The following is a 25,553-nucleotide window of genomic DNA, read 5'->3' as shown; positions in this document are numbered from 1 at the left end:
TTTGTTGGTTTTATTGTCTTGTAAGTAGAATAAGTACAGTACACTCACTTAACGGTATAAGGTATTTGTTGATCTGCTAGCAGTTACATTATTATCTGGTTCCCAGGCCTTGAGGAAGTCTCCCTCCACGTTTCAGTTGAAACTTCTAATCTATCAAGGCCATTCAAACAATTAAAGCTGACCACTAAAATTCAGTCACACAAGTACATTTCTCAAACAAGCAACATGAGAATGTGGAAATGAAATTTCCACTTACATGTGCTGGATAAAAATGTGCAAATGATACTACTGTGAACAAAATAAATAGCATTTAATGTCAACATAAAGTAGAAGAACATCAGCAACATGACCCCTTATGCCCAAAGCACCCTAACATTCCATTTCTATAGACACAGCAATGGGACTTGAACTGTAACGAAGTAGGCTACAGAAATCTTGTTATAAAAATAAAAATTACTGATCCTTAAAAGAACAAGTTCACAAAAAACTAAATTAAATGTGTGACTTCCACCCTACTGTAGATATACATAAGTACTGGAGCAGAAGCTAGAACCACATTTAAGGACGACTCCGGGAAAGAAGTTGAATTGGTAACATGGAGGAGCTTGGTGCTGAAGGCTTTGCTTCCCATTCTACTTTTGGAGACTCTACTATGAGCTCTTTAAGATACGATGGAGCCTGACCAATAAGAGCTTTGTAGGTAAGGAGAAGGATTTTAAATTCTATTCTAGATTTTACAGGTAGCCAGTGCAAAGAGGCTAATACAGAAGACATATGTTCTCTTCGATTTGTTTGTAAGGAGTTGCAGCAGTCCAGCCTAGAAGTAACAAATGCATGGACTAGTTTTTCTGCATCTTTCTGAGACACAATGTTCCTAATTTTCGCAATATTACGCAGGTGTATATGCATTCTTTGTCGTAAATTTTATGTAGAATCGAAGGAGATATCCTGATCAAAAATAACACCCAGATTCCTTACTGTGGTGCTGGAGAACAACACAACATCATCCAGAGTAACAAAATCTTTAGATATTGAGTTTCGGAGGCCTTTGGGGCCAAGTACAATGACTTAAATTTTGTCTGAGTTTAACTTCAGAAGATTGCAGGTCATCCAGATTTTTATTTCCTTAATGCACATTTGAAGTTTATCTAACTGATCTGTTTCTTCTGGTTTGATCGACAAATATAATTGTGTATCATCAGCATAACAATGAAAATTTATGGTGTGCTTCCTTATAATATATGCATATAAAAGGTGAATAGAATCGGTCCAAGGACAGAACCCTGTGGGACTCCGTGACTAACTTGAATGTGCGTGGAGGATTTGTCATTAACATGTTCAAACTGAGCTCTATCTGATAAATACTTGACCAGTACCAGCTCCTCTCATAGTAAAGTCTATTCAAGTTGATTACAAATACAATCCAAAGGGAAGAAGCCCATTGAGGATTTAATCCGGCAAAACACGTAAACGTTGTGGTTTGTGGCAGTTTGGTGAAATATCTTTACCTCCAGTCTATCCATAGTCATTTGCTGCCCTTGAGCATTCTACTTCAAGTACGCCTTCTTTGGGTCAGAAGCTCTACTAAGAAATATGAAGTCGTACTTTTCCAAATGTTTGCTGCAGACACGTTAATCCCTCTGCCCAAGTGTCTCGATCAGCATCTCAATGTCCAGATTCAAAACAATAAGCCACTGGTTTATCAGAGCATGGTCATTGTACTGCAATGGTAGCCTATGAAAAGTTTCTGGGTTGTGAGCATTTTTATTTTGCAGCCAGGAAAAAATACAAACACGAACCATTCTTTCTCTCTTCACTTCAAGTTGCGGGCTAGTCGTCTTTCCCTGTGCGTCTTCCAGTAAAAAACGCCCCTTGACATGTTTCGGTGCTGCGCGGGAAAGCTGTGTGGGACTTTTCTAAACCTTTTACCATCTACTATTAACTTATATTCCACCAAACTATCTAACCACAACGTTTACGTGTTTTGCTGGAATAAATCTTCAATGGGTTAATATGTTACAGTACAATCACATGGACGTCTAGCGTAGAAAGTTTTGCCTAAAGATGAGTAGTCCTGAAAAAGGAATTCAAAAGTTATTAAATAAGGGTCTGATAAAATGGGATTCTGTAGAAAAACGATTAGGTCTTTAATTTCCACACCATAAGCCAAAGCAAGGTCGAGGGTGTTAAAACAGTGAATAGATTTATGTGCACACATTAAAAAGTGCACAACCCTATAAGAGAAAATAAATTGAGGGGTTCCAGGTTCCTGCAATGTCTGGTTGCAGCTCCATAAAGTTTCAAAATGATGTATTTAGTGTAAACAACAGCAGAAAAGAGAGGGAAATCAAAATAAAATAAAAGAAAGGAAATAAAAACAGTGGCCACAGAAAAATTGGAGAATTGCCATCTCTGCATATTATTCACTTGAAAAGATATTGAGAAAAGAGTGATACAGTGTGATATAGAGGAGTTTAAGTGTCTATCTGTTTTTTTATACAAATGTCAATTCTTCATTTCTGTCACACCGCGGTGAGGAATGTCCTGTCTTGGGCTTTTTGTCTTGTGAATTTCATGGTTTTATTTTGAAAAGTAACTCTCCTCTCGTTTCAGGTCACTTGCCCTTCCTCTTGTGTCACCGGTCTGGTGTCTCCCCTAATCCCTGATTGTTTCCACCTGTGCTCCCATCCCTGGTGTATATATTTTCTTTGTCTTCCCCTGTCACGTCGCCAGAGTATTTAGTCATGTCATGAAGCTCCAGGATTTCACAGCCTTGCCACAGAGTTGCCTAGTAAATTGATAAGTATTGCCTTGCTTGTTTTTCTGTTTTCTTGTATACCTCTGACGAAGAGTGATTTTGATTTTGATAAAGTTTTTGGTCAGTTGAGAACCCTTTTTGTTTTCTAGATAGTCATAGCCCTTTGTTTTGTTCCTCCCTCCTTGTGGAGCGCTTTGATTTTGTAATTATTCTCAGCACAGTGAAGAGTAGATAACTTTATAGCCTTTTGTCCTTTTCCTCTTCGAGAGTGAATTTTTGTTGCAACGTTTCTTAGTTTATTCATTATTAGACCAGTGTAGAGTTTCAGTTTCAGTTTCTAGCCCTGTTTATGGTTTTCTTGTCTATACTCTGTCTGTTGACGAGTTAGAGTTTTAAGCCGTTTTGTTGTCTCATCTTCTGAAGGAGATACAAGAGATTCAGAATAAAAGCCTGTCATACTCGTTCTCTGATTGCATCTGAGTCCTCATTTCGCCAGGCCTGACAATTTCTAACCTGTGAAATTATAACAGGTGTGTGTATTGCAGGAGGCAAAAGTACATCACTATGTAAGGCTACAAATTAGCTCAACACAAGTCTAATGTATTTGGGGTAATTGTACAAATCCATCAGACTTAACATTAATGTATTTACATGTACGAATGGCAGCAGCTTCCAGGAATTCAGGCAAAATGAGAAGATTAACATTATTGATATCTACGGTAATTATAAATACTTGATTTTTATAACTTATTTATTTAGACTCATTCATAAAAGAGTTCATTCAGGGTTTTTTATTTTTTTTATTTGCCAGTGTACTGAATGATTTCAAGTCATTAAAGCCTAAAAGTTAATCTGGACAGCCGGATATACAATGGGCTCCTAAAGTACATTACAGTACATTCTCTGTACTGGGAGCTCATGAAAGACCTGTGTCGCAAATAGCACCACCTTGGGAATCGTTGAATGCATTGTGGAAATCTGGTGATGCATTTGTGGGACTGATACATGTCAACCATCAAAAAATTTGTCCGGCATTCTGTAGCCAAAAAGCTTGAAGTCTTTCTCGTAGATCTCGTACAGTTTCCTCCTGTCCTCTAGAGGCACTGTACGGAACCAGTCCAACAAAGAACCAGCGCTAGTCACGTTCTCATAGGCGGAAGGGAATTTAATGTCGTCCTCCAGCCCTAAAAGCTTCAGCAGGTGCTCAGCGTCCTCCTGAAGAGTCTCCTGATGGCCAACAAAATCATACCTGACAGGCAGAAAAACCCAAATTTATTAATATTCAATTCATTGGCAGTTTATAGCTGTTAAAGGAATAAATTTAAATATGAAGATCAGTTTACTCATCACAAGAAGTGATATTCATCCAGTTATCATTATCAATTGTACCAGTTGCTATATTTGAAACATCCTACCAGCAACAAAGCGTAGCATGGGTGCATAATGCAAAGAAAAGTTAATTTTGAAGCATAACAAAACTACATATGAAATTACATGCATGTTTGACAGCAGTATGTAGTATACAGCTGTCTTTTGTTGTCTAGCTGCAATATGGGAAGTCCAGTCTTTTTGGAGCTTGACCCATTTTAGGGACTAAAAGTCAGGATATGTCCATCTCAGCTGCAGGAATTATGAACATTCTTTTTTAAAATGTCTCTCATTATTTGTTATGAAAACACATTATCTCGCTGGAGTACACATTTAAACAGGAACAAGGAAAGTCACAAGAAGGAAAGAAAAACACCAAGGCTGAGCTAAATCACCTTTCATTTTAGTCAATTCAGGGAACAAAGTCTTGAAAGTCAGATTAATGATGAATTAAATTGTTTTTTTTATCAAAAATCTCCTTACTGTATGAGGCAGGGGTGACACATGCGGTGCATCTGTCTCCAGTGTTCATCAAAGGGCTGATTCTCCTCTGTCCGTGGGTCCAGCAGGTACTGAATAAAGTTGTGAAATGAGGGGAGCACCCCCTTTGCAATCGCCTCACCCATTGTCTTCGGTGGATTAGGGTGGTTGCCATAATGGTAAAGAATGCCCCGACCAACTCTTTGATAAAAGGGTTCATTTTTCTTTTGTAACTTGTTTCGGAAGGCGGAGATGAGACGGATGAATGGGTTCCTGACAACGAGGAACTTGGTGTAATGCTTCAGTTTTACCTGTAGTCAACAAATAAGTCTACATCAATGTTTTCGGTTTGTAACTTTAAGAACACCTGATGTTTATGTATGAACTGACCATCATCTCTTGTCTTGGGAAGCTCTTAAGGAAAGTGAGGTCCGTGTTGAACCGAATAGATTTAGACATGGGGTCCTTATATGGTTTCCCCTGGCCCAGGACAGAAAAAACCCTTTTCCAGTTGGTACAGCCCACCTGTATATAAAACCAAGAGCATGGGTCAGACTAGAACAGCAGTGTAAAAAAAAGGGGTGTTCCTAAACAGTTGTGAAAGACAGTTACAGTTAAAAGTGTGTCCTGTAGTTGTGTCGTGTGTGTTCATGTCTACATCACCTTGGGGAGGTAGCAGTAGATGACGCGGTGCTCGTCATCCACAATGAGGTTTTTCAGCTCAGGGTATGTCAAGTCTTCTAAACCGTGCTTGCCCCCATTAAATGCCTCCTTGTCAGCCTCACACGTTTCTCTTAGCAGCTGCTTTCTTTCTTCCCGTAGCTGATTGAACCTCTCTGCGGCTGTTGGAAGAATATGAGTATGTGAAGCAACTTATAACTCACTAATTCAGTCATCAGGCTAAACGCCAAATATTTGTATTTCTTAAAGCACCACACAGCTATTGGAAGGGTCTGTTAAATGTAAGTACAATAACTGGAAAGGAAACCGGGCATGAGGTGCCAGCTCCACCATCTACTAATCAACATACTTACCTCCAATTCATTTTTACAGGCAGTGCAGCCAAAGTCCAAACAAACCAGGAGCCTCGTAACAAACAGGAAACACAGCAGTGGGGTGTATTACAAATCAGGCTGAACATACCCAGGCTTTTTTTGGATACCAAACTCACAAATGGTACCACAAAGCTCACTTACAAATAAATTTGTCAAGCCAGATTTCCCACTTTAGTTTAAAGGCATGACCCCATAAAAAGGGCATGTATCGCATCATTTTAACTCACCCTTACAAAATGGATAGATCAAGGGCCGAATACTTTATTCAAGAGGAGCAGATCATTACAATAAACTCCTGTGAGCAGTTCAACACTATTATAACAGTAAGGGGCCTTTTTTTCTGATCCAAGCCAAGCGTTTTTGGTGCCTAACTATAACCATCATCTTTTGTTGGCTAAAATCGTTCAAATAACGCTGTTTTTTGTGCGTTGTTTCACTTCCGGTCCGGTCCGGTCCGGTCCCGTGGTTCTTCAGCGTGTTTATTCCGTACGTATGTATGTGCATAACTTTACGTAGGATTTGCTACAACGTGTTCATGAGAAGACGCTGGATAAAACAGGCCTTTGCGACCTGCTGCGGCTGTCACTATCTTGGCAACGCTGTGCAACCAGTAAACAATCTCAACTTACCCAAATATTATTTTTACTTGCCCAGGGAAGCAGGCAAATGTTAGTGTCATTGCCTGACTGTCGTACCCGAGTGCAGGCAGGTTTGGATCTGCATCAATGCACATTGATGCTGTGTGATGACTTTCTATTCACAAAGTCTGCTTCATGTTCTTAAGGTGCATTGATGGGGACATATGTACAGTCAATTGCACCTTTGAGTTTGGGAAGTCCTGTAAATGGTTTAGAGAGCAATAGAATGTTACAAATATAAAGGTTTAATACACCACACTGACCATAATTCAATAACCTTTCATGAATACGTTTTCCATGTGATATAAGAATCGGAACCTATTAAGCTAAATGTTAATGCACATCGCATGGGGGACAAACCCCCCACGCAGAATTTCAAGACTGATGCGCAACCTCATGTTTTGTTTTTTTTACTTAAACTATAAAATATAAAACTATGAAATCCCTCCTTGACGGTTTCAGTGGGCTAAAAGCTTGGAAACATTTCAATCATATTGAGCAATGACTTGAGCTCAGCTACAACCATTGTTGATAGCAAGGCTTTTACCATCACCAACATCATGCAAATATGAATAGCAGTGAAACAGACACACTGCGCCACAATAAGTGCACGTCTTCTTTGTGTAGCATTGCCAACAAAAGGTCCAACAAGGACGATCAAATAGCGTATATTCTCTGACGGGAACCTGTACCTCTCATGAAGGATATTTTAAGGCAATGCTAAGGAATTGGATCTTTCCCAAAAGACTCTTTGTCTCAGGAAAGACCTCTGCTCTGAGATCCACGGGAATTCCCACAAATAGTAAGACCATTGTCAAAGGAGGGGCTAGGAAGCTGCACTTAGCCTTAAGTAGCCAGTCTAACCCAAAGTCTAAGTCTTAGCTCTAAGTCTCAGCTGATAACCTCCTCCCGACCAGGTTTGGTTGGCAGCATGAGTTACCATGGTGATAAAGTGACGCTAAAACAGACTGACTTTCGTGTCACAGCTGACCCAGGCTTTGAGCACAACATACCTTGCTAACCCACTGATCAAGGTTTGTAGTAGGCCTACACCCCACAGGAACTTTACACACACACACACACACACACACACACACGTACCTTTTTCTTTCGATATGTCCCATATGTAAAAGGAAAATATGAAGAGAAAAATGCATCCCGTCAGCAGGAATTTTCTGCGCACTGCCATGACTGCTGGAGCTGTCAATGAACCAGAAACAATGCAAATGTAATAAAAGTACAACAAAGATACAGAATTTTAAGAATTGTGTGATTACACGTAAGTTGTTATCAGTTAGGTACTTTCCTGTTTGAATACTGGATAAATACTGTGTAAATACCAGTCACAAAAGATACTGTACAGACTTTACTGTAAAACAAATTTAGACGATGTAAAAATAGTCTGTACTAGTTTTTCACAACACTGAGTACAGTGAGTGTGATTCCAAAATCTACAATAAAAGTCACAAGCATTATTTTGAATGGTCTTCAAAGTAGGAAACAACAAGCATTATTTTGATGCTTCTGTGCAGAAGCAACCTACTGTAACTATCACACAGAATCACATCACTCACCTTGCTGCAGCGTTCTCTAATGATCTCTGTAAAGCAGAGAACTGAAGAAATGTAGGTTGAAGGAGAGTTATACACACACACAATGTAGGTGCACAGAGCTGGTCAACCTGTCAGTGTGGATGTAGGTGCACAGAGCTTGTCAACCTGTCAGTATGGATGTAGGTGCAGCCACGCCTCCTTGCTTATTACCTGCCACGACAACGATGCAGATACTGAGGAGAGGAGGAGGAGTTTGGAAGTATTTTGATAGGCGTTTACACGTCTGTCTGTCTGTCTGTCAAGTCGTTCACAAAACTTGGTGAGTAGTTGAGATCAAAATGAAAGACAGATCTCGGTAGTAGTTCTGGTGGCTGTTACTTCACGTTTTTATTCTTGTTTATTATTGTATTATATTCCTTATTACTGCTTGTATCTGTGTATATTTTATCTTTCTATCTATCTTTCTAGGTGTGTTTCTCCATTTTCCAAACATTGTTTTGAAACTAAAAGAACTGGTGACTGTTTCATATTTTGCTATGCATAATTGTTCATATACAGACATGAACTTCCATGTTAACATGTACTCACTGATAAATTTCCATATCTACCCAAGTTGTGATTGTAGACTACTGTGTCATTTTTTTAAATGTCTGTTGGTTTTATGCCGTAGGATTCTTTTTATTGTAAAAAATGTGCTGTGGCTCAAAAAAGGTTGAAAAAAAACTGGACAGTGAAGATAGACTGGTTTTGTTTATTTTCATTCTTTTTTTTATACCACAAGTATTTTTTATTCTAGTGTATAGTTCGTAGTTGTCATTGTCACTGTCTATGGAGTAGTTTCATACTTTTTATTTTAGATTTTAACTCAATTTTGGGGGGATTGGGAGAGAGTTCATTATGTTTTCAAATACTTCTTAGACCGTATGAATTTTAAAAAATGGTTAGAAATTAGTATGTAGTAGTAACAGTAATGAAATGTTTAGAAAGAAGCAACAGAAGTCTAAAAAAATATAAAAGAATACAAATGAAATATAGGTTAAAATATTGACACTTCTATTTGAATATCACAGTCTTCCACTCTTAGGACAGGCCGACATAATTGACCTCTGGGAATCACAGAAAACAACCTGTGACATGTGACGCTAAAGCCAGCAGATTGTTAGCTTAGCATAGCATAGTCTGTAAAGAGGATAAAAGCTATAACATATTCATTTGCGAGCTTTAGAGAAGTTTACAGGTGGATTTAGTTACATTTGGTCAGAGCAGGCTAACTGTTAATAGCCTTTAGGCTAAACTGAGAGGCTGCTGGCTGTAGCTTCATATTTATCTCACAGGTTGGTACCAGGCTTCTCCATCTCATTCTTGGTGACAAAGTGTATTTCCTAAAATGTAAAACTTTAGGAATCTTTAATGGTAATGGCAATATCCCTGTGTCATAGATTAAGCTGCAAGTGCATGTGCAAAAAAGATTCTTATGGTATTATCAATGCACTTCACTTCTTCACAGACAGCTTCACACGCACTTGCAAGTGCAAAATTTACTTTCAGGTTTTCTGCATTTCTGGGGAGGTTAGAGACACACGCCACCATTTGTTTCAAATCTTTCTCACATCCAGATTTAGGTGTGATGCCAGGTTCAGAGTAACCTTTTAGGGTTTATTAAAAAAACAATGTGACAAAAAAAGATACATTATTAAAGTTCCACAATCTCAAAACGAGTTGATGGTGACTTTGTGTCTGGTAAGGTCCATTCAGTGTTGGCTGAAATGAATTTTCACCATTTTGAAAATCATTTGCCTTCTGTCTCAGTAACTGTGAAGGTGAACAGTGACAGGCACAGTTACTTGCATCTGCTGTGCATCTTGAGCTTTGACCCAAATCTGCCTGGTGACCTTCAACCCTATTATCTTCTTGACCTCTGCTGCAGTGTGACAGGGACATCCCCGTCACAGTCACTGTAGCCCATCTGAGGGACTCTCTTTATGGATCTTTAGTCTCTGGCAGTGACATATTTCTGTTTCACACCCAGGACTGGTGCAGTCTGACTGGACTTTCTCAGCAGACACACACACACACACACACACACACACACAGAAACACACACATAGTGATACATGCAAATCCTTGGGTCAGATCACACTAACTCAATGAACAGAGGGTGAATAAAAGCCACAGCCAGATCATCAAATCACATCAGTTACCTTTGCTTATATAGCCTACATAGCTGTTGTTTTGCACTGCTACATCTTCAAATGTCCTGTGGGCCCAGATGTGCTGAAGTTATTCAAAGCTGTTGCCTCTACACTTCCTGTTCATTTTTCAATCTTATAGCCCGAAGAATACAGTGTTGAAATCTTCTCTTCTGACATAATGGTTACTGTTCTCTAAATTTGCTCACTTTTTTTTTTCACCAAATAAAGTTTTTGGTTCAAGTGCCTTTGTTATTTAAAAAAAAAAAAAAAAAAATCATGCTAGGACAGCAGTGTTATAGAAACAGCGGATATTCTATACATTTCTGAAAAATGAAAAATAACAGTTTTTCAGAAATAATCATATTTTGTCTGTAATTTTGATCTCCATTGTATATAATGTCCTCTTCACCATTGACAACATGTCTGCCACTGACACAGACTTTTGCACAACTACCAGACATTTTAAGGTAGACTGTTTTCTCTCAAGTTGCTTGTACATGAGTTGATGTTGTGAATCAAAGGAGCCACCTTAAATGTCTAAATAGTAACAAACTCTTTGTTTCACAGTGACGTGCAGTCAGGGGAGGCAGGTGAGGCTGTGCCTCCGCTGTCATCATAAGAGGTAAAAGAGACTAAATAATAAAATAACACAAGTATTAATATTTGTCCTCTGGACTATGATTTTGGTGTGGTTCTTAATGTATTTTGACCATATTTATAGTGAAAAATCGTTTTATTATTTATTACAAATTATTTTATATAATAAAAGCATAAGTCTTCTTTTCCATGGTGTTCAGTTATGTATTTTACGTATATGTGTAATATTTACATCTTATTGATGTGACATAAATCCACAGGGAAAATGCTCGCCTTGAGGCAGGCACTACCTCTGCCTCAATGAGGGCGGCGATAGTGAGCAGCCTGATAGCCCCCAGCCAGGTCACGGTGAACTCTGACCTGTGGGCAAAAAGTAAACACAGAAGTGTGCTGTGCGACGCTGTAGAGCTTAGCTTAGCTGTCATTTCTCGCCCTGAAAATGGAGGATTTGATTTCTAAACTAAGAAATTTTCCAAAGCTGGACTTTCAGTCAAAGCAAGAAGTAATTTGCAAGTAAAGGTAAGATATTCTGCAATATACAGTGGCGCTGGTGTTTTAAAATGCTTTTCAGCATCCTATTTGCTCCTATTCTCTCATCCTATTGACATCCTACTGTATGTTTGTAAATCTGACTTGTGAGTCAGTGCCTCCCCAACCCCAACCCTCACTGCACGTCACTGTTGTTTCATCATCTTTTTTGAACGACATACGTTTTAATAATGGTCGAATCTTAAAGTTCTTAAATTACCAGGCTCTTGCTAAAATATTATATTGAGTTTTGATGTGTGATGAACAACCTTAGGCAGTTTGGAGTATTGACAATCAACATAGTTTTTCATAACCTGACTACCAGTCTCTGGTTTTAGTCCGGACACAAAGCAATTCTTGAAATGGCTTTCCCCCAGGAGTCTCTGGTTCATTCAGGCTGCTTGCCTGTGGGTGTTGCATGCCTCCAAGAGTCTGCGGTAGTAAGTGTCAATGTCTTTGTTAATGCCTTGTTTGCAGTTGATGATGACAGCCATGTCATCTTTTGAAAGGAACCCCTCCTGGAGTGTCTTGATGAGGTCCTCTAGGAGCTTCAGATAGAGCCCATTACTGTCATGTTCCCAGTTGCTACATTTCAGATGTCTATCCCTAGTACCAAATGCTTTCTTGATCTTGGAGTATTTGCCAGATCCCAATTTATTCAGCCTTTATTCGTTTATTCGTATGAAGAAGTTGAAGTTCTCCCTAAGTTGGATTCCAGTCTTTGCGGAAGTCAAAAAGAGTTTTGGAAAACATTATGCCTCCCACCGTGATGGAGGGCAGGGAGTCAGCTGCTTCAGTCTGAAAACCAGGTTAGTGCCTGGTACTCCCGCTACTTGGACTATAGGCAGGTTCATGGTTTGGTTGAATCGTTGTGGAGAGAGAGGGAAGAATGTTGACTGTGTCACACTTTCATCTGTTTTGTCATCATGGATTTGGCTTCGGCTCTTCTTGCTCAGTCTTTGACTGGGGCTCGGCGTCAAAATGCCTTGAATCTGGTCCCCTTGATAGCTGGTCTCACAGCTATCAAGGGGAATTTATTGAATCAAGGTTTGACACACTCATCACAGAGTTCCAAGATCCAAAATCCTAAATCCTACATTCCTAAATACCAAATTCCTCTTAACAGAACATCCCCTCTTATACCGAGGTTTGTGTGCTGCCAACGTTTACACGCCCCATCAGGTCTTTCCAATACACACTCAGTACATCAGTAGTGTCTACTTTGTGTACAGACGTCATCATGCCCAAATACAGTTTTATTGTTTTCTAAACAGAATGTGCTTATCGGGCCTATGTCCCCAGTACACGGTGACTTAGCCCTGTTATTCACTTTCTCAATCATGTTTTCTTCCACAACAACAGCAAAGAATTTTCCTCTTGGACAAGGGGTCTCACTGGGGTCAGAGATTGCAGTCATCCTGGCTTGAAGCCAAGCTGTTGGTGCAACCCCCAAGCCTGTAAGAGCACAGAGAGAGCCCCTTTTACAAAGTATTTAAACAGCAATAAAGTCATTGAGTTGTTGTGATTTGTACTGTTGCTGAGGCAGTCCCTGGTTCAAGCTCTAGAAAGTCTGTCACTCCAAGACTGGCTCTTATGCATTAACAAGTTGAATCCTTCACCCCCTGGTCACATGGCTCCTCCAACGGACCACCAGCTCCTGTGGAAAGAACACTCCCTACTGTAGCTTCACTTCCTGCTGGGCTGACCCTCTCTCGTTAGCCTGTCTTGAACCCATCTTAATTATCAGGCACGGGTACATGTTACTCTCTTCGACACCGACGTCATTGTTAATTCCTAGATCACTCATCGGTTCCACTGAAGACAGTGAATTGGAAGGTGTGATCACTTCTCCTTTGTTAATCAACAGACTGTATGTCCTTTGTAATCTTAACACCATCCACCTGTCTTTTCTCCAACTGCCTTCCTTTAAGCAATGTATGTGATCAAAGGCCACCCAATACATTTACTTCTTAGGTCAAGGAACTTCAATACTCAATCTGAACATTCATTTCTGTTTTACCGCCTCTAGTCTACTTCTTGAGAATTACAGTGACATCAAGAGACACAAAATGTGACTAAATTGAGTCCATAAGTAACCATAATAATCCTGTGATCAATAAACAAATCGGCCTTTCTACAGGTATGTCATTTCATAATCTATTTTGTTGTTTTGAGGAATTCATAAATTCAGCATCAAACCTGGTATTTTGTTGTCATTTTGAAGAATTAAATGGATTCCTGTGTAGATGATCAGAAGATGAGGGGGGAGCTTTAGTGTTTCGAGGTAGAGGCAGGCCTCTGCGATCAGTCATTGTCCTCTGTTGTCTACAGATGATCCGTCATTGAATCCTGTTTGTGATGCCAGGTTTTTGTTGGAAATGTTACCGCTATGAATCTACCGTGATGTTGAAATAAAGATTTCTCAATCAACATCAAACACTTCAATCCCAATAAGTACCCCTCATCTTCCATCTCCACCTGCAAATGGGACAAGGTGGTGATGGACATTGCCAAGGAGGAGAAAAGTGGGAAGCTGGTGGGAGATGCAGCGCTAGACAAGCTCTTCCAGCAGATCGACCGCGATGGCTCGGACAAGGTCAAGAGAGCCATGAAAGAGTCCCAATCCCAGTCTGATGTATCAGAAACTTCTGCCCAAAATGGTCGAGGTAAAATGAGGATGACCAAGGAGATTTTTGTATGTCCTAAAATAACTGCTCAATTGAGTGTGAACTGTGTAAGTAATGTGAATTTTGTTAATCTGTGATTTGAGAGTACTCTGATCTTCCTGCAACAGACTTTCGCCAACTTACAGAAATGTTTTAATATAATACTATACTATACTATTGTACTGTGTTGGAGGAAGGTAAAATCTAAAATAATGACTGTATTTTGTTGGGTCTATGTAGATCATAAATAAGTCATAGAGTGTGGTCTATACCTAGTCAGTAAAGTGTCCTGAGATAACTTTTGTTATGATTTGGCACTATAAATAAAATCGAATTGAATTGAATTGAATATTTTGAATCCTACCCTGTTTAAATGTGTTGTGTCATCATATTATAGAAGGATTTAATTTTAACACATTAGGATATTTTAAGATTACTATCACAAAATAATTATTTTAACATATAAATGTGATGATGTTAGGTGTGTCAATAAAATAAAAATAAAAGAGAAACACTTCATGTTTAAAAATCTCAACAATTCCTGTGAAGTGCAACTGCCGACAACAATTTCTGTGAAAACGAAACCAAAGATACGGCCTCAAGGGTAAGCTAAGGAGTGGCGGTGATGTGGGGGAGGTGTCAGATTAAGATTAATATAGACAGTGTGTGCTGTATCATCTCATAATATTTTTTCATTCATCACGGGTACAGCAGCTCTTTTTCCCTGACAGGTAAGATCAGAAACTTTAACTATAAGTTGGTTTGTACTGTAGACTTTAAAATTTAACAATTTATTTTTCTAATCTCCATTGACTCTTTGTTCATTCTTCTTTAGAAAGAGCAATGGCAGCACCAGCTTTGTGCAGAAGCAGAGGAGTGGCTGGTGGCTTTTACTTCCTCTTCACTCTGCTGTGTCTGGTTTGCTTGGCAAGTTCATTGACAGACAAAAACAAACTGGTAAATACATTGTTGCTTAACTCCCCTTTGATATAGAAAACAGTTCCACATAGATTTGCAAGCCCTCAGACAGTCGTCACAAACTTCGGTTGAAATATTTTTAATTTTTAAAGCTGCAGTCGTATCAGCTAATGTTCTCTTAATAGTGCTGCTGTCATACTTATACTCGATCACAAATGTAACTGCCTGTTAATTCTGATTATCCCGCTGGATTTACAGAAAGATCTCAAGGAAAGCCATCAGAAAATACAGCAAAGACTGGACGAACTGAAGGTGAGTCACTCAGTTTCTTGTCCCACACAAAAAATGCTTTGGAGTATTTCAGTGATTAAATACTCTGAATGATGAATTGTGGCTCGTTCATAAGTGATTTTATATATGATACACAATATAATATGTGCCATGTCATAAAGTGAGTTTATTTTCCCCATCAGGCACAAAAGGATACGATTTTTGAGGTCATGAGTGAATATATGAGCATCGTGGACCCACTGATTGCATCCTCAAGGAAACTCTCAGAAGTTCTACCTGATCACGCACCATTAATTGAGGGAAATATAAAGGAGTTCAAGCGCTTTATGGAGAAAACCAAGTCTGATATAGACAGCGAAAATGAGGGGATGGATGCACAGATTGTGTACACTGAAAAGGAACTGGGAAGAATGAATAAAATGATCGACGCCCTTGAGGAGTATCATGCTGAATTGTAACGTTCATGTCAATCAGTGTCTCAATCTCTTTTATCACATCGATTGAATGCTTAAGTTTTATCTTTCTTATTGAGTAGCTTCATTTTGCTTCCATGCACTGGCCCAGAAATCATGAATTACTTTTAATTGTTTCACATTAAACATGATGTCAGAGTAGAACAGACACAACACAAACACATTTAGATTCTGTTACGTATGCAGAGCTCAAATATTAGGGGGGATAATGCAAGTAAATTATGATTTTGTTTCCTTTGCTTTTTTATTTTCACAGTTTTCCTTGCAATAACAGAAACAGTACTAGACTATAATCTATATTCCGAAATGTATTACCAGGCTACACAAATAAATCTAATACATGAACAATAGTGTTGTCTGATGGCTTCTTTCTTTGCCATCAAGATCTTAAAGATCTTGATGTTTTTGTAGCTGGTTAATGGGTTAAATTAACCACATCCTTGTGTGCCATTAAAGCTGCTTCCGTTGTGAAAGGCACATTTCTGATGTTTGTGTGTTGAAAATTTCTGCGACAAGAATTTGTTCAATACGATCTTATTCAATCAGTTGTCTTTGTTGGTTTTACTGTTTTACAAGTAGAATAAGAACAGTTTCACAGAGTGTGAAAAGCTCTCTCAAGGGCAGTCCCATGAGCGTTATACAAAAAGATACACATATTGAAGATGGGCCAATACAGTTTCACTTCATCACTCACTTAACGGTATAAGGTATTTGTTGATCTGCTAGCAGTTACATTATTATCTGGTTCCCAGGCCTTGAGGAAGTCTTCCTCCAGGTTTCAGTGGAAAAGTCTAATCTATCAAGGCCATTCAAACAATTTAAGCTGACCACTATGATTCAGTCACACATATCACACACACACATAAGTACATTACAGCAACATGACCCCTTATGCCTAAAGCACCCTAACATTCCATTTCTATAGACACAGCAATGGGACTTGAAATGTAGCGAGTAGGCTACAGAAATCTTGTGATAAAAATAAAAATGACAAAAAACTAAATTAAATGTTTGACTTCTACCCTATACATAAGTACTGAAACAGCAGCTGGAACCACAAGTAAGGCCGAACCAACTCCATACTTGGAGGCGTCTCCACACGCTTGATTAATTGTATCATTTCTTCCATTCAGTTCAGTTCTTGTGCCTTCTTAGCATGAAGAGAAAAGTAGATTTTACATTAATTGATATTCAGACACTTAAAGTGAAATCACTCCAGGCTCTTTTTAGGCAAATACACATATCAAAGAAATCATCGAGATAATTGTTTTTGTGCACAAACAACTAAATCGGGGACAGTTGCTAACAGTCAAATGTGACTAACACAAAGTAGCAAGTTGAACGCATTCAAAAGTATTTTTTGACAAGTTGCAAGCTAGTCGTCTTTCCCCCTGCGTGTTCCAGTAACACACACCCCATACCTCTCGGGTAATGTTTCGGTGCTGCGCGGGAAAGCTGTGTGGGACTTTTCTAAACCTTTTACCATCTATTAATAACTTATATTTCACCAAACTATTAAAACACAACGATTACGTGTTTTGCTGGAATAAATCCTCAATGGGCTCCTCCCTTTTGGATTTCATTTGGTAATCGACTTGAATGGAGTTTACTTCGAGACGAGCTGGTACCGGTGGAGTAGGTAAGTCTTTAAAACAATCTTTTTTATAAACTCTGATGTCACTAACTACATTGTTGGTGCTTCGTTTTATGTATGAGGGCTCTTATAATGCTACTGCAGAGGTGTGGTGTTATTTGGAGCAATACTAGTGGTTAAAAAAGATGTTTGAATGCATTCAACTTGCCGCCCTGAGCTAATCCTTGTTAGCTGCATTTAGCTGTTAGCGACTGTTTGCGACTGTCCCAGATTTCAACGTTAGTTGTTGGTGCACGGAAAAAAATGTCTCGATGACTTCTTTGGTAAGTGTATTTGCCTAAAAAGAGCGTGGGATTTTTATACACCAGAAGTTCACTTGAAGGTAACTAAAAAATGAGCTACTGTAACAATAAATGATTCTTCCAAATAAAATTTGCATCATTTAACTGTTTAAGGGGCCTCACATGGTCTACTAACATAATCTTGAATATTAAGACAAGGCATTTAATTAAACGCCCATGGAATCGCTTATTAAATTAAGTTACAGTACAATCACATGGACTTCTAGCATAGAAAGTTTTGCCTAAAGATGAGTAGTCCTGAAATAGGAATTCAAAAGTTATTAAATAAGGGTCTGATGAAATAACATTTTGAAGAAAAACCATTAAGTCTTTAATTTCCACACCATAAGCCAAAGCAAGGTGGAGGGTGTTAAAACAGTGAGTAGATTTATGTGCACACATGTTAAAAATCTCCTACAATGATTACTTTATCAGATTTAAAGACTATACTTCATAATAATTCAGGAAATCCATATAGAAATTCCAAGAACGAACCAGGAGCGCACAACACTAAGAAAAAATACACTGAGGGGTTCCAGGTTCCTGCAATGTCCGGTTGCAGCTCCATAAAGTTTCAAAATGATGTATTTAGTGTAAACAACAGCAACAAAGAGAGGGAAATAAAAACTGCCATCTCTGCATATTATTCACTTGAAAAGATATTGAGAAAGAAGGACCAAGAGGAGTAAAAAAAGACTGCTCCAGGGGATACAGTAGTATAGGAGTGTACGTGTGTATCTGTTTTTTTTATACAAATGTCAATTCTTTACTTCTAACCTGTGAAATTATAACAGGTGTGTGTATTGCAGGAGGCAAAAGTACATCACTATGTAAGGCTACAAATTAGCTCAACAGACGTCTAATGCATTTGGAGTAATTGTACAAATCCATCAGACTTAACCTAACATTAATGTATTTATAAGACCTGGGTCGCAAATAGCACCACCTTTGGAATCGCTGGAAGCATTTTGGAAATCTGGTAATGCATTTATGGGACTGATTCATTTCAACCATCAAGCAATTCGTCCGGCTTTCTGTAGCCAAAAAGCTTGAAGTCTTTCTCGTAGATCTCGTACAGTTTCCTCCTGTCCTCTAGAGGCACTGTACTGAACCAGTCCAACAAAGAACCAGCGCTAGTCACGTTCTCATAGACAGGAGGGAATTTAATGTCGTCCTCCAGCCCTAAAAGCTTCAGCAGGTGATCAGCGTCCTCCTTAAGAGTCTCCTGATGGCCAACAAAATCATACCTGTGAGGCAAAAAAACCCATTTTATCATTGTATGGAATTCATTGGAAGTTTATAGATGTTAAAGGAACAAATTTATAGATAAAGATCTGTTTAGCTATTACAAGAAGTGATATTCAAGTTATCATTATTAATTGTACCATTTGTCGCTATATTTGAAACCGTCTACCAGCAATATATACTGGTTTGGATAAAGCGTAGCATGGATGCATGATGCAAACAAAAGTTAATTTTGAAGCATAACAAAACTACATATGAAATTACATGCATGTTTGACAGCAGTATGTAGTATACAGCTGTCTTTTGTTGTCTAGTTGCAATATGGGAAGTCCAGTCTTTTTGGAGCTTGACCCATTTTAGGGACTAAAAGTCAGGATATGTCCATCTCAGCTCCAGTAATTATGAATTTTCTTTTTTAAAATGTCTCTCATTATTCTTTATGAAAACACATTATCTCACTGGAGTACACATTTAAACAGGAACAAGGAAAGTCACAAGAAGGAAAGAAAAACACCAAGGCTGAGCTAAATCAGCTTCATTTTAGTCAATTCAGGGAACAAAGTCTTGACAGTCAGATTAATGATGAATTAAATTAGTTTCATCAAAAATCTCCTTACTGTATGAGGCAGGGGTGACACATGCGGTGCATCTGTCTCCAGTGTTCATCAAAGGGATGATTCTCCTCTGTCCGTGGGTCCAGCAGGTACTGAATAAAGTTGTGAAATGAGGGGAGCACCCCCTTTGCAATCGCCTCGTCCATTGTCATTGGTGGATTGGAGTAGTTGCCATACAGGCGAAGAATGCTCCGACCAACTTTTTGATAAAAGCCTTCATTTTTCATTTGTAACTTGTGTCGGAAGGCGGAGATGAGACGGATGAATGGGTTCCTGACAATGAGGAACTTGGTGTAGTACTTCAGTTTTGCCTGTAGTCAACAAATAAGTCTACATCAATGTTTTCTGTTTATAATTTTAAGAACACCTCTGATGTTTTTGTATGAGCTGACCATCATCTCTTGTCTTGGGAAGCTCTTAAGGAAAGTGAGGTGCTTGTCGACGTGGGCCATAGGTCCAAGTATGGACATGGGGTCCTTATATGGTTTCCCCTGGCCCAGGACAGAAAAAACCCTTTTCCAGTTGGTACAGCCCACCTGTATATAAGACCAAGAGCATGGGTCAGACTAGAACAGCACTGTTAACAAAAAGGGGTGTTCCTAAACAGTTGTGAAAGACAGTAACAGTTCACAGTGTGTACTGTAAGTGTGTCGTGTATGTTCATGTCTACATCACCTTAGGGAGGTAGCAGTAGATGACGCCGTGCTCGTCATCCACGATGAGGTTCTCCAGCTCAGGGTATGTCAAGTCTTCTAAACTGTGCTTCCCCCCATTAAATGCCTCCTTGTCAGCATCACACGTTTCTCTTAGCAGCTGCTTTCTCCCTTCCCGTAGCTGATTGAACCTCTCTGCGGCTGAAAGAAGAACAAGAGTATGTGTAGCAAATTATGACTCACTAATTCACCCATCAGGCCAAACACCAAATATTTGTATTTCTTAAAGCGCCACAGCTAAAGGAATGGTCTGTTAAATGTGAGCAAGATAACTTGAAAGTCAGGGCTGAGGTGGCAGCTCCACCATCTACTAATCCACATACTTACTTCCAATTCATTTCTAAACCTTTTACCATCTATTAATAACTTATATTTCACCAAACTATTAAAACACAACGATTACGTGTTTTGCTGGAATAAATCCTCAATGGGCTCCTCCCTTTTGGATTTCATTTGGTAATCGACTTGAATGGAGTTTACTTCGAGACGAGCTGGTACCGGTGGAGTAGGTAAGTCTTTAAAACAATCTTTTTTATAAACTCTGATGTCACTAACTACATTGTTGGTGCTTCGTTTTATGTATGAGGGCTCTTATAATGCTACTGCAGAGGTGTGGTGTTATTTGGAGCAATACTAGTGGTTAAAAAAGATGTTTGAATGCATTCAACTTGCCGCCCTGAGCTAATCCTTGTTAGCTGCATTTAGCTGTTAGCGACTGTTTGCGACTGTCCCAGATTTCAACGTTAGTTGTTGGTGCACGGAAAAAAATGTCTCGATGACTTCTTTGGTAAGTGTATTTGCCTAAAAAGAGCGTGGGATTTTTATACACCAGAAGTTCACTTGAAGGTAACTAAAAAATGAGCTACTGTAACAATAAATGATTCTTCCAAATAAAATTTGCATCATTTAACTGTTTAAGGGGCCTCACATGGTCTACTAACATAATCTTGAATATTAAGACAAGGCATTTAATTAAACGCCCATGGAATCGCTTATTAAATTAAGTTACAGTACAATCACATGGACTTCTAGCATAGAAAGTTTTGCCTAAAGATGAGTAGTCCTGAAATAGGAATTCAAAAGTTATTAAATAAGGGTCTGATGAAATAACATTTTGAAGAAAAACCATTAAGTCTTTAATTTCCACACCATAAGCCAAAGCAAGGTGGAGGGTGTTAAAACAGTGAGTAGATTTATGTGCACACATGTTAAAAATCTCCTACAATGATTACTTTATCAGATTTAAAGACTATACTTCATAATAATTCAGGAAATCCATATAGAAATTCCAAGAACGAACCAGGAGCGCACAACACTAAGAAAAAATACACTGAGGGGTTCCAGGTTCCTGCAATGTCCGGTTGCAGCTCCATAAAGTTTCAAAATGATGTATTTAGTGTAAACAACAGCAACAAAGAGAGGGAAATAAAAACTGCCATCTCTGCATATTATTCACTTGAAAAGATATTGAGAAAGAAGGACCAAGAGGAGTAAAAAAAGACTGCTCCAGGGGATACAGTAGTATAGGAGTGTACGTGTGTATCTGTTTTTTTTATACAAATGTCAATTCTTTACTTCTAACCTGTGAAATTATAACAGGTGTGTGTATTGCAGGAGGCAAAAGTACATCACTATGTAAGGCTACAAATTAGCTCAACAGACGTCTAATGCATTTGGAGTAATTGTACAAATCCATCAGACTTAACCTAACATTAATGTATTTATAAGACCTGGGTCGCAAATAGCACCACCTTTGGAATCGCTGGAAGCATTTTGGAAATCTGGTGATGCATTTATGGGACTGATTCATTTCAACCATCAAGCAATTCGTCCGGCTTTCTGTAGCCAAAAAGCTTGAAGTCTTTCTCGTAGATCTCGTACAGTTTCCTCCTGTCCTCTAGAGGCACTGTACTGAACCAGTCCAACAAAGAACCAGCGCTAGTCACGTTCTCATAGACAGGAGGGAATTTAATGTCGTCCTCCAGCCCTAAAAGCTTCAGCAGGTGATCAGCGTCCTCCTTAAGAGTCTCCTGATGGCCAACAAAATCATACCTGTGAGGCAAAAAAACCCATTTTATCATTGTATGGAATTCATTGGAAGTTTATAGATGTTAAAGGAACAAATTTATAGATAAAGATCTGTTTAGCTATTACAAGAAGTGATATTCAAGTTATCATTATTAATTGTACCATTTGTCGCTATATTTGAAACCGTCTACCAGCAATATATACTGGTTTGGATAAAGCGTAGCATGGATGCATGATGCAAACAAAAGTTAATTTTGAAGCATAACAAAACTACATATGAAATTACATGCATGTTTGACAGCAGTATGTAGTATACAGCTGTCTTTTGTTGTCTAGTTGCAATATGGGAAGTCCAGTCTTTTTGGAGCTTGACCCATTTTAGGGACTAAAAGTCAGGATATGTCCATCTCAGCTCCAGTAATTATGAATTTTCTTTTTTAAAATGTCTCTCATTATTCTTTATGAAAACACATTATCTCACTGGAGTACACATTTAAACAGGAACAAGGAAAGTCACAAGAAGGAAAGAAAAACACCAAGGCTGAGCTAAATCAGCTTCATTTTAGTCAATTCAGGGAACAAAGTCTTGACAGTCAGATTAATGATGAATTAAATTAGTTTCATCAAAAATCTCCTTACTGTATGAGGCAGGGGTGACACATGCGGTGCATCTGTCTCCAGTGTTCATCAAAGGGATGATTCTCCTCTGTCCGTGGGTCCAGCAGGTACTGAATAAAGTTGTGAAATGAGGGGAGCACCCCCTTTGCAATCGCCTCGTCCATTGTCATTGGTGGATTGGAGTAGTTGCCATACAGGCGAAGAATGCTCCGACCAACTTTTTGATAAAAGCCTTCATTTTTCATTTGTAACTTGTGTCGGAAGGCGGAGATGAGACGGATGAATGGGTTCCTGACAATGAGGAACTTGGTGTAGTACTTCAGTTTTGCCTGTAGTCAACAAATAAGTCTACATCAATGTTTTCTGTTTATAATTTTAAGAACACCTCTGATGTTTTTGTATGAGCTGACCATCATCTCTTGTCTTGGGAAGCTCTTAAGGAAAGTGAGGTGCTTGTCGACGTGGGCCATAGGTCCAAGTATGGACATGGGGTCCTTATATGGTTTCCCCTGGCCCAGGACAGAAAAAACCCTTTTCCAGTTGGTACAGCCCACCTGTATATAAGACCAAGAGCATGGGTCAGACTAGAACAGCACTGTTAACAAAAAGGGGTGTTCCTAAACAGTTGTGAAAGACAGTAACAGTTCACAGTGTGTACTGTAAGTGTGTCGTGTATGTTCATGTCTACATCACCTTAGGGAGGTAGCAGTAGATGACGCCGTGCTCGTCATCCACGATGAGGTTCTCCAGCTCAGGGTATGTCAAGTCTTCTAAACTGTGCTTCCCCCCATTAAATGCCTCCTTGTCAGCATCACACGTTTCTCTTAGCAGCTGCTTTCTCCCTTCCCGTAGCTGATTGAACCTCTCTGCGGCTGAAAGAAGAACAAGAGTATGTGTAGCAAATTATGACTCACTAATTCACCCATCAGGCCAAACACCAAATATTTGTATTTCTTAAAGCGCCACAGCTAAAGGAATGGTCTGTTAAATGTGAGCAAGATAACTTGAAAGTCAGGGCTGAGGTGGCAGCTCCACCATCTACTAATCCACATACTTACTTCCAATTCATTTTTACAGGCAGTGCAGCCAAAGTCCAAACAAACCAGGAGCCTCGTAACAAACAGGAAACACAGCAGTGGGGTGTATTACAAAGCAGGCAGAACATACCCGGGCACTCTTTGGATACAAAATTCGCAAATGGTACCACAAAGCTCACTTACCAGTTAATTTGTTCAGCCAGATTTTCCTATTTAGTTTCAATGCATGACCCCATGAAAAGGGTGTGTGTTGCGTCATTTTACTCACCCTTACAGAAAGGATAGATCGAGGGCCCAATATTTCACTAAAGAGCAGCAGATCATTATAATGGACTATGATAACAGCATGGGGCCTTTTTTCAGATCCTGTCCAAGTGTTTTTCATACCTAACCATAACCGTCACCTTTTGTTTGCTAAAATCTTTCACATAACGCTGTTTTTTTTGTGTCTGGTCCTGCTGTTTGTCAACGTGTTTTTTCCGTACAAATTTAAGTGCATAACTCTACGTAGGATTTACTACAAAGTTATCATGAGAACACGCTGGATAAAACAGGCCTGCTGTGGCTGTCTCCATCTTTGCAGCGCTGTGTAATGACACGAGAGACTGAGAATATCAATTAAGTCAAAAGTAGATAGCACCATCCAATTAATTTCTCATCTCAACCAATTTGTATCATGTCACATTTTAATCAATTTTAACTGTGTCGTGATGCATTGTTACATCCCTAGCTGAGATTTCCGCATCAACCTGAATTTAAAGACTGAATCTGGCACAGATGCAGGCTGCAATTAGCTTGAAGACAGAGAAGGAACTGCTAGCCACGGCGCGCTGCTTGAGGCAAATGTTAGTGTCATTGCCTGACTGTCGTACCCGAGTGCAGGCAGCTGAGGTTTGGATCCTGTCTGTCCATCGTCTTGTCTTTTACCCAAATCTAGATGTGGTGACCATTATGAAGCACCATTACAAGGATTTAGTAGGCTACCGGCAATCAATTTCACTTCCCCCGTGATCTGGCTCAGGTAAAACGTTACCTGCACATTGATGCTGTGTGATGACTTTCTATTCACAAAGTCTGCTTCATGTTCTTAAGGTGCATTGATGGGGACATGTGTACAGTCAATTTCACCTTTGAGTTTGGGGAGTCCTGTAAATGGTTTAGAGAGCAATAGAATGTTACAAATATAAAGGTTTAATACGCCACACTGACCATAATTCAATTACCTTTCATGAATAAGTTTTCCATGTGATATAAGAATCGGAACCTATTAAGCTAAATGTTAATGCACATCGCATGGGGGACAAACCCCCCCACGCAGAATTTCAAGACTGATGCGCAACCTCCCGTTTTTTACACTTAAACTATGAAATATAAAATTATAAAATCCCCCCTTGACGGTTTCAGTGGGCGAAAAGCTTGGAAACATTTCAATCATATTGAGCAATGACTTGAGTTCAGCTACAACCATTGTTGATAGCATGGCACACCGTATTTTTGCTCAGAGTTTCACCGTCACCAACATCATGCAAATATGAATAGCAGTGAAACAGACACACTTCACAACAATAAGTGCACGTCTTCTTTGTGTAGCATTGCCAACAAAAGGTCCAACAAGGACGATCAAATAGCCAATATCCTCTGATGAGAACCTGTACCTCTCATGAATCATATTTTAAGGCAATGCTAAGGAATTGGATCTTTCCCAAAAGACTCTTTGTCTCAGGAAAGACCTCTGCTCTGAGATCCACGGGAATTCCCAAAAATGGTAAGACCATTGTCAAAGGAGGGGCTAGGAAACTGCACTTAGCTTTAAGTAGCCAGTCTAACCCAAAGTCTAAGTCTTAGC

General features: G+C 39.2%; 4 protein-coding genes across 4 annotated transcripts; 1 reads left to right on the top strand and 3 right to left on the bottom strand.

The window, feature by feature from the left end:
• Positions 1-3,766: 3,766 nt before the first annotated feature.
• LOC310963977 (carbohydrate sulfotransferase 12-like) lies at positions 3,767-11,663 on the bottom strand (the record flags this gene model as incomplete). The annotated part of the gene is made up of 6 exons (XM_083936934.1): positions 3,767-4,007; positions 4,610-4,917; positions 4,997-5,131; positions 5,270-5,448; positions 8,063-8,085; positions 11,575-11,663. The coding sequence occupies 6 exons, from the start codon at positions 11,661-11,663 to the stop codon at positions 3,767-3,769; spliced, it is 975 nt and encodes a 324-aa protein (XP_083793060.1).
• A 2,850-nt stretch (positions 11,664-14,513) lies between these two features.
• Positions 14,514-15,817, top strand: LOC310964140 (uncharacterized protein). Its single transcript, XM_083937178.1, has 4 exons — positions 14,514-14,566; positions 14,671-14,792; positions 15,012-15,065; positions 15,227-15,817. The coding sequence occupies exons 2-4, from the start codon at positions 14,679-14,681 to the stop codon at positions 15,500-15,502; spliced, it is 444 nt and encodes a 147-aa protein (XP_083793304.1). The 5' UTR covers positions 14,514-14,566; positions 14,671-14,678; the 3' UTR covers positions 15,503-15,817.
• Positions 15,818-18,458: 2,641 nt separating this feature from the next.
• On the bottom strand, positions 18,459-20,219 carry LOC310963976 (carbohydrate sulfotransferase 12-like; the record flags this gene model as incomplete). The annotated part of the gene is made up of 5 exons (XM_083936933.1): positions 18,459-18,699; positions 19,315-19,622; positions 19,704-19,847; positions 19,987-20,165; positions 20,216-20,219. The coding sequence occupies 5 exons, from the start codon at positions 20,217-20,219 to the stop codon at positions 18,459-18,461; spliced, it is 876 nt and encodes a 291-aa protein (XP_083793059.1).
• A 1,616-nt stretch (positions 20,220-21,835) lies between these two features.
• LOC310963975 (carbohydrate sulfotransferase 12-like) lies at positions 21,836-24,619 on the bottom strand (the record flags this gene model as incomplete). Its single annotated transcript, XM_083936932.1, has 5 exons — positions 21,836-22,076; positions 22,692-22,999; positions 23,081-23,224; positions 23,364-23,542; positions 24,580-24,619. The coding sequence occupies 5 exons, from the start codon at positions 24,617-24,619 to the stop codon at positions 21,836-21,838; spliced, it is 912 nt and encodes a 303-aa protein (XP_083793058.1).
• Between the last annotated feature and the right edge of the window lie 934 nt (positions 24,620-25,553).

This window comes from Echiichthys vipera (assembly GCF_963691815.1).
Source record: "Echiichthys vipera genome assembly, chromosome: 22".
In the NCBI taxonomy this organism is placed as follows: Eukaryota; Metazoa; Chordata; class Actinopteri; order Perciformes; family Trachinidae; genus Echiichthys; species Echiichthys vipera.
This window is presented reverse-complemented; position numbering and strand designations above follow the sequence as displayed.

Bases quoted from the DNA above. Each gene is read 5' to 3' on its own strand.
- LOC310964140 (XM_083937178.1), top strand. From the start codon at position 14,679: ATGGCAGCACCAGCTTTGTGCAGAAGCAGAGGAGTGGCTGGTGGCTTT. The intron at 14,793-15,011 runs GTAAATACATTG...CTGGATTTACAG, and splicing joins TGACAGACAAAAACAAACTG to AAAGATCTCAAGGAAAGCCA. The intron at 15,066-15,226 runs GTGAGTCACTCA...TTTCCCCATCAG, and splicing joins AAAGACTGGACGAACTGAAG to GCACAAAAGGATACGATTTT.